This window comes from Euwallacea fornicatus, chromosome 7 (genome assembly GCF_040115645.1).
Source record: "Euwallacea fornicatus isolate EFF26 chromosome 7, ASM4011564v1, whole genome shotgun sequence".
NCBI classification, from domain to species: Eukaryota; Metazoa; Arthropoda; class Insecta; order Coleoptera; family Curculionidae; genus Euwallacea; species Euwallacea fornicatus.
In genome coordinates, this window is record NC_089547.1 from 1,390,673 (window position 1) to 1,399,255 (window position 8,583).

General features: G+C 32.6%; 2 protein-coding genes across 5 annotated transcripts; both read right to left on the reverse strand.

The window, feature by feature from the left end:
• Window positions 1–61: 61 nt before the first annotated feature.
• LOC136340259 (b(0,+)-type amino acid transporter 1-like) lies at window positions 62–5,628 on the reverse strand. 4 transcript variants are annotated; one of them, XM_066284185.1, is made up of 12 exons: window positions 4,741–5,627; window positions 4,398–4,623; window positions 3,811–4,017; window positions 2,966–3,102; window positions 2,766–2,907; window positions 2,319–2,444; window positions 2,151–2,250; window positions 1,689–1,733; window positions 877–1,104; window positions 574–820; window positions 237–408; window positions 62–180 (listed from the first exon to the last, which is right to left on the reverse strand). In XM_066284185.1, the coding sequence occupies exons 2-12, from the start codon at window positions 4,399–4,401 to the stop codon at window positions 116–118; spliced, it is 1,473 nt and encodes a 490-aa protein (XP_066140282.1). In that variant the 5' UTR covers window positions 4,402–4,623; window positions 4,741–5,627; the 3' UTR covers window positions 62–115. The 4 variants fall into 4 exon arrangements, with proteins under 4 accessions (XP_066140282.1, XP_066140281.1, XP_066140284.1 ...); XM_066284184.1 differs by having other exon boundaries at window positions 4,398–4,626; XM_066284187.1 differs by lacking the exon at window positions 3,811–4,017 and having other exon boundaries at window positions 4,398–5,628.
• A 949-nt stretch (window positions 5,629–6,577) lies between these two features.
• Window positions 6,578–8,578, reverse strand: mRpL49 (mitochondrial ribosomal protein L49). The gene is made up of 4 exons (XM_066284226.1): window positions 8,426–8,578; window positions 7,893–7,953; window positions 7,672–7,843; window positions 6,578–6,890 (listed from the first exon to the last, which is right to left on the reverse strand). The coding sequence occupies exons 2-4, from the start codon at window positions 7,947–7,949 to the stop codon at window positions 6,598–6,600; spliced, it is 522 nt and encodes a 173-aa protein (XP_066140323.1). The 5' UTR covers window positions 7,950–7,953; window positions 8,426–8,578; the 3' UTR covers window positions 6,578–6,597.
• Window positions 8,579–8,583: the final 5 nt, after the last annotated feature.

The following is an 8,583-nucleotide window of genomic DNA, read 5'->3' on the forward strand; positions in this document are numbered from 1 at the left end:
ATAAACTCTTATTGAACGGTGCTGATTATAAACACTGTGATGCTAAAATTCGACAAGTCAATTGATGGTATTAAACTTAATCGTGTATTTGAGATTATTGATTTTCGGTTATTGACTACATTTCTAATTTTTGAGGCGGTACAGCTTCACATACAACTTGTAATACATACGTTAAGGACCCTGAAATAAATTAGGCGTAAGTCTTAATTTCACTATTCTCAAAAGCTTCAACTTACCTATAACACCCCTATGTACACGTTTCTTATAAACAAACCAGTAGTAAACTGGAATTCCAGCGGCAGTAAAGAAGACGGCGAACAGATACATCGGATCGGGATAATTAATAATGGGGGCTAAGGCTAAGTATATCGACACCAGAAGAATAAATACGGGAATCCATATTGGCACCTGGAATATAAAAAATGCCTAAAAGTAAGAAATGCTAAAATTTTAAGAGGAAAAAAAATTCGCTAACCCCTGTATCTATCACAACAATCAAAAAAGCACATAAAAAATAACTAGTATTAAAATTAAGACAACCAGATATAAATTAACATTAATTTTATAACTTACCTGATAGGGTTTGAAGATATTCTGCTTAACTCTTCTTAAAACCAGCAGTGAAACCATTGATGCGCCGTATGATACCCACATGAGAAAGCTGGAGAATTCTATTAGTTGTACCAAATCTCCGCTCAGTATGAATACAAAACTACCTAAGCCTTGAAAAATGACGGCAGGAGAAGGAGTAAATTTCTTGTAATTAATGTACGAAAAAGCCTCTAGCATGAAGCCATCCTGTCCAGATACGTAGCAAAGTCTAAGGTCAATGGTTATAAAGAAGTACATTTTTGATACTAGAAATGTCGTTTTTACCTGGTCACTCCGAACTGAATACTTAAAGCACAACCAAATGTACTTAAAGCTACTCCAAAAGGAATAATGAAAGAGAACGGCCCCAAAACCTTCTCTCCGAATGAAACAGCCACTGCTTTGGAAGCCATAATGTCGGGTATTGACAAGACGGTCATATACGCAATGTTCATGAAAACATAGAGACCTGTTACTACAGGGACGCTGATAATGATACTTCTCAGGATGTTTCTAAAGAAGAATTCGTTTTTCCAATTAGTCCGATCAAAAAAACCTTGCAACGAGGAAAATTTCTAAAGGCGCTGATAGTTGTTTATCAGTTTTTGGAATTGCTTATCAAAGGAATATTGTCACATAAAGGAGAAAATATTTTCCCAACTCTTCCGTGTTTAGGTTAATTCTATCTTTAAGGTTAAAGAACAGAAAGTTCCTAAACGCATACTACTTCCTAACTAAATGCTACATACTAAATACATATTACACTGAAAACAAGCAACAATTTCGTTACATATAATGACGTATGAATATGATGCATCGATGTTTTAGGGTAATTACTGTTCCATAACCATCTCTCGGAAAGTAAATAAACCATATATTTAACTATTTCTTGATAGAGCGGCGAATAATGTTTTTTAAACTTATCTTTACACTTTTAACATTTTCTTTCAATTTTCATCTGAGAAAAAAGGACTCATGCGGAACACGAGAAATACATGCACTTAGTTTCTTTCCATTCTAAACTAAACTCGTGCATATTGGCCTTAAATGTATTAACAAAAATCGAAATTCAAAAATGATAAAACGGACTTACTTACTTTTCAGGCCTCTGTACTTCTTCAGTAATTGTTGTTAGCGTTGCCCTGGAAATAACACAGACGCTTTTAAATTTTAACAAAATGTGATCTTGTACAACTTATTTATTTTTTGTTCAATTTTGATCATTTTTTTTTAACAAATAAGGGGAAAATCAATCCAGGTTAATCAACTTTCTCCAAATTTTTAAATGAAGCTATAGGAATAAGCAAAATTTAGTTCTCTTAAAATAATGAAAAAATACAATAAAGTAGAAATAGCTTAAAAAGTTACACTGAGTCAAGTATTAATTGTGGCATGCAGAATGTGAATTTAAGTGCACGCAATAATTCATATTTCAGCAATTTTTCCAGTCATTTCTTCATTAAATATCTTGCTAGATATTTTTGCAAAAAATACATATGAGTGAAATGAATCTTAAAATAATAAATATGTTATCATATAATACCAGTATCATGTCTTACCATCCATCGTAAGCCCATAATCCGCTATAAAATGCGAGTGCCAGGTCTTTCGGAGCAAAACTTGTGCCTTGAAATCCTTTTGTGAGATTTTTGTGGTTCCCTGTAAAAATAAATTAAATTTACCCTTTTGATTTCATTCGCAACACGTAATTCCTATTTCTAGCTTACCCAGGAATAACTCATAGGCTCCACCAATTATTACTACAAGACAGGCCAGGATCTTAAACGATCCGAAGATGTTTTGTACTTTAACAAACAGCTTGACGCTTCTTACGTTTATATACGTTATAATACCTTAAAATGGTATATTAAATTAGGACGGTCAAAGGTTTTATATAATTTATTAGATTAGAAACTATGATAAAATCTTTGCAAAGTCATCGAATTTGCGTATACCGCACTTGGTGATAGAAAATGGTAAGACGTCGGTCATGTCTTGCAAACCCTTTGTTCAATATGAATATTATGACATAAGAAAATGAATTTTTTGCTTTAAAACTCAAAAAACTATTGATGATTTTTCCTCATTGCTATGTTTACCTCTAATAAGGCTTTTCGAGCTATGGCCGACGTCCACTTTCATTTGATCACCCGGCACATTAGTATTAAATTTACCTAAAGCAACTAGAGAAAGAGTTTTCTTCACTTTATCACCAATCTCTGCATCGTTTAAACAGATCATGTCAAATATTGGCTGGCATAGATATTCTGAAAAGGTCATTACAATCACTGCCACCTCTGCGGGTCTAATTAAAATCTGGAAGAATTACCGCATATTACGACTCATGGTTTCGTTTATATTCGTTTGTTCATACAATCATTGTCCACGAGTAAAGAAATGCTGGTAGGGGGCCCCAGAACCGATGCAAAGGTCCAAAAGAATCCATAAAGAAGGCATACTGTCCGCCGGACCTTGGCACTATGGTTCCAAGCTCTGCAAAGGCTAAGGCACCTAACAAATATCTGACCTTTAGTTGGTTAACTAGTTGAGTTAAGTTGTGCAAGTTTTTAAGCAAGATTGGTCTAAAATTATGCACGATTATTAATATTCATGATAAAATTCACCCGAGATCATTCATATCTGTTAAAGTTAATTAATCATATGTTGAGTGCCATTGGGAATTTTTTTGAATTTTTGCAATTCAGCTATTGGAGATGCAGAGCAAAAAGTGAAGTAACTACAGAAAAATAAACATAAACTTCAAGTTAAGTTTAAACCGAAATAGCTCGTCTTATATAATAATTGGACCTAGATACAAATTGCACTATTTGCACTTTAAAAGAGATAGTTATTAATCCACTAGCGATAAGCGAGGCAGCCATGTATCATTTTTAAAATGCTAATAGATAAATTGGAAAAAGTGGAATTTATTTAAAACCCAAATGTGCCAGGAGCTACTAGGTATAGTAATAATATTGGCGAAGAGTATGCGCAGCGTTAAAAAATATACGGAATTTTGTGTTAGCAATAATGCGGAAAAACATTTAAACGAAATTAACTTTAAAAAATTAAGCAATCTTGTAAGTCTGATAGCTGCTTCATTAAACATGTTCAAATCTCTCTACAAATTTCCTGACGATGAGAAGAACCTAAAAATACTTTCTTTATTTTTCCACTGCACTCTTTGAAACAAACATCTATAAATGCTGTAGTTCTTACCTAATAGTGATACTAATCCACATAAAATCCAGATGGTAAGGCACATTCCCACAGAACCGCTGTACTTTAGTACTGATGCGGGAGATACAAATATGCCAGATCCGATCATAATGGCCAAAATAAAATTAATTGCTGAAAACAGACCCATTTCCCGTTTGAGACCCACATTTGCTTCCGCATTAGGTTCAGTTTTCATATCAATCTCATCTGAAATTATGAGCATAAGACTGGAATGTACCCTTCATATACAAATTCCATTTTATTTAGTTTCAAAGATCAATTAATTTCTAACACTCTTCATTGATACTAAGTCCAAAGTCGTTTGTTTACCACAAAATTCAATTTGTTTCATAACAAGTTACGACATAACGCCCATTTAGTTAACGGTTTCCCTTAAGAAAATTCTGATTGAGATGTGAAAATGAGAAAAACACAAATTCAACGTGAGAAACTGGGATATAGCTAAAATTTCTAATACATAATCATTTGCTTAACTATCTACTGCAATGCTGGAAGCCTCTTTGGTGATAAAAATGTGCTTAGAATATGAGCATGATTTTTAACGGAAATGACCAGATTTTACTTACTCATTTTGTTTTCAAATAAAGAATATCGAATAGAGCACTGTGTTCAAGTTATCACAATCATTGTGTCTACAATATTCGAAAGCGTCGTAGAGCTTTTTTTCCGATCACAAGTGTTGATCGTTATATCACTACGGTCACTGCGCAATCTACTTTTTCATTCACTATCACAGGTTCTGAGCACCGTCGACGTTGGATCAGTATAAAATTTACCAAAAATTGAGATAAACTGCTAAAAGCAATAATAAATAAATAAATAAATATATAAAGAAAAACTAGGTAGAAACATGCGCAGGGGATTTTTTTAACATAAAGCGAGGTTTCTACTTAAGTTGCACCGGCTTACCAATAAATTCCCCCCAGATTAAAGGCGCTATTTATGGATACACTGTCACACACGTTTATGTAAATAATAATGATGTTGGCAATGGTTGAATATTGAAAATGAACTTGGCAATTAGTATTAAATACAACCTATTTTATATATAGAGAAGTAAAACCTGAACATGTAAAGTTAAGTGGTTTCTGACTATTATTACACTCCGGGGGTATTTAACCGATATTTTCCTGTAGTGCGAGATCAAACATATTAAACGTATACCTTAATACTTTTGTCGGTCATAATAATTCTACCAATCTGTGATAACAAGTTTGATAACAAGGATATCGGTAGAGAGGGCTCAGAACGCATACTCTTAAAAGGAAATTATTTTCCCAGACAATAATAAAATGGCTTAACTATTACTTTCAGCGGGTAATCGAGTGCGTTAGACACTTTTACACGTATTATATTTTCCCACAAGCGCATATGCGTTAACTTTTTTATTTAGTTAAACATTGTCGTAAGGTAAAATCTTCACGCGCATGTCAATGTCAACTACTTGCGAAGAGTTTTAGCTTGTCTCGTGCTAGTTTGACCTGCGTGGGATGATATTTTTACTGTATATGCACACTACAAATACGTGTGGTAAAACCACTTTATCACCAGCTCGTAGGAAGAGATTTTATTGCATGTTAATATTGAATTGAACTTATAAACGACAACAAATTTAACACATGTACATTTGTAAGAAACAACTATCTACGTAGAAGGTCGAATAGGTGACTTCTTACAATACAAGTTTTTACGGACAAAATAACGTTGGAAAATGTACTCTTAGCTAATTTGCAAAAGATTTGTGTTCTAGGTAGATACTTCCCTTCGTTTCACATTGAAGTTCACCACCAATCACGTTTATAGAACATATGGGGAACGTATTATTGTCCGGTAATCAGTCCGGTGAGGTTGCATGTCAATAATGTTACACAATAAGGTCTATATATAATATAGCATATATAATTGTCCGATTTACCAGTCATAAATCAGTGCACTGCAACACATGGTAAACAAATCTATCCAGACAGCAGAAAATATTTTTTTCTAATTGAGAACGATTATTACAACATAATCGCATTGCGAACAGTTTAATTATGAACCATATAATCGTGCTGCTATTGTCTTGTCTCTATCAACCTAATGATGGCTGACTAACGTGTTTTTGGTAGCCAAAGTTGGATAAATGTTGTAGAATTTACAATTGGGTCATAACAGATGTAAAACGTAAATTTGGTATCGCAAATGTTACACAGAATACATTTTTACACTTTGAAATTGAAAAAATTGTACGCATTGAGGAAATTTCAATGGGATTTTTATGTGTTAGTAAAAATCCGTTGAGACATTTTGCTTTAGACAAAAATATTTTTCCTCTTTATTGTTTTTCGACTTAATCTCCACATCGTCTTCATACAAGTGATGTATCTGGACGACTAATCAAATACATTTTTTCAAAATTATTTTTTACGAAAAATATTGAAGATACATAATTTGGTACATTTTTATTCCACATTCCCTATTTTCGATCCATGTTTATGGAATTTGCATACGACTTTAGGGCGGCTCTATCTTTATGGCACATAGTGCCATTAAGTTAACGATATATTCTAAGTAAGTGATGGAGTGTGAGTTCTCAACATAGTTTCACGAAGACTAAATCAAAAGGATAAACACATGACCACATTGACTTTAAATGTTTATGCAGAACCATTACCTTACACGTCTTCGCCTTATTTTATAGGGAAAGTCAATTATGATTCCAATGCTTACTTGTTCCAACAAAAATACTTAATGACAAATACGTTGGTCAAATTTTATAACTAAAGTTTAATAACCTCTTTGTTCTAGGAAGTATTTTACAGCATTTACATAATCACCATTAATTCTTATATAACCAGCAAATTCATTCACTTGAGATCTAATTGGTTGAAAAAATTGAGGTGCTAAAAACTCTCGAATTTCCTTTTCCAACAACCAAATATCTCCTTTAATATTTTTAAGAAATGTTGTTTTCTTTGTTTTAAAAGAGGATATTTTCAAATAGCAAGGAATCATGTGATTTTTGGTTCGAAAAATAAAATATGGGCGATCTTCTAGGTTTTCAGCTTGTGGCTTCCATCCTAAAAATTGAATTTTTATCAATTCATTATTCGAGTTTTTGGGACGTACGTTTGGCACTAACCATGTGGGCTTATAGAACTCAAAGTGAAGCTTTGATATATCTTGATTTTCACTTTGTAAGGCCTCACATATTAGTGTCAATTAAACTACTTAATAATAGATCCAAATATGGAGATATTAAAAAGTGATAAAGAGTAATTAGATTGTAATCTGAATTAAAAAATTATTGAATACCATCAATTTTTGCAATTAAACTCTCCCATCATTAATTTGAATCTATTATTGAATAGCTTAGGTGATGGCCAACTTTTCAAAGTACTACTTTTCAATTAGTAAAATGTACAAAGTACCATATATCATTGTATTTTAATAATCATCTATTATGAGAAACTGTTTTTATAGTTCTTGATAATGATTTTTAATTGGTGTTTGCATCTCTACATATTTTCAAACCCATTTTGTTGAAAATTAATCTTTAACATTCATCACTGCTCAAACAAGAAAAAAAGCAAACAAACTTAAATGAATTGTCTTACTTGATTGATGCTTCTACTCAAAAAATATTTCAAATGACATACCTAAAGCAATTTGAAAAGTTGCTCTTCAGTTGATTTCTTCAAATTTTAAATCTGTGATGCTATGCTGGAACTCAATATTTTTATAGGTTTTACCTAATAGCATATAATGTAATTATATACAGGGCATTTTATTTAGCTAAACATTCAGCATAAAATATATGAGATCAGCATCAGCACCAAAAAAATTTATAAAATCTTTTACCTGAGGGGTATCTATCTTTTTTCAAAGGTTCAGGGATCACAATTGGAGGTAGAACTTGCTGAACATACTTCCAATCAATAGGATCCTTTGTGGTTTCATATTGCCTAGATGGGACATCAATATCTTCCAATTGTAAGGAAGATAAGTAACTAGATTCTCGGATTTGGGAAACCTGTCACATTTCATTTAGTAAACATTTTAAACAACTAAGTAAAAATTACCTTGAGGGCCAATATTGGAATTTGGCGAAGTGATATCAATTTGTTAATTAATGCCATAATACTAAAAAATGCAAAAGAGAAAATTACCCCTTTATTCTCCAAAGGTCTTCAAACCCAGCTTTAGGTCTATGCGTGGCTTAAATTAACAGTCCTATATATATAAGGGTTAATTTAAACCACATTGTAGACCTTAGGGAGTTTGTGGACAATGAAAATCGGTCAAAGTCGACAAGCTCGTAAGTCTTCAAAAGTCACTGGACCAATATACTGGCAGCTTTGTATAGAAGATAACTTCTATAGAAACAAGTGATTGACCAATTCTTTTTGTTTACTTCAATGGTTTCGCGAATAATATTCTCTTAATAAAACTGCCAAAAGGTCATGACACCAGGCCTGATTCTAGAGGAACATTTGAGAGTGAGAAAAGGAATGAAAGTTTTTTCCAATTAAATGGTTCGATGCAATTCTTTGATTGGTCAATCCATGGTTTCACATGTTTGCGATAGAATCAAAGTCTTGATCAGAATACCTACTAAAGAGGTGTCAGTGTTCTTCTAGAAATCCACTAACTATAATACAAAATCATTTTCATTTAAAACTTTCCTCTGAAAAAAGTAATAACAAAATTTATTCTAACCTAAAATTTACCTCTTTTTCTTTTTCTTGGAGTCAGCAGAATTAACAGGATTGG

What these genes read in the sequence shown, in the direction of transcription:
- LOC136340259 (XM_066284185.1), bottom strand. An exon ending in AGCCTATGAGTTATTCCTGG is followed by an intron (nt 2,251 to 2,318) that starts GTAAGCTAGAAA and finishes TTATTTTTACAG; the next exon opens with GGAACCACAAAAATCTCACA. An exon ending in ATTCAGTTCGGAGTGACCAG is followed by an intron (nt 821 to 876) that starts GTAAAAACGACA and finishes CATTGACCTTAG; the next exon opens with ACTTTGCTACGTATCTGGAC.
- mRpL49 (XM_066284226.1), bottom strand. Translation starts at nt 7,949, where the DNA reads ATGGCATTAATTAACAAATTGATATCACTTCGCCAAATTCCAATATTG. An exon ending in TTCCAATATTGGCCCTCAAG is followed by an intron (nt 7,844 to 7,892) that starts GTAATTTTTACT and finishes GAAATGTGACAG; the next exon opens with GTTTCCCAAATCCGAGAATC. An exon ending in AAAAGATAGATACCCCTCAG is followed by an intron (nt 6,891 to 7,671) that starts GTAAAAGATTTT and finishes TTCAATTTTTAG; the next exon opens with GATGGAAGCCACAAGCTGAA.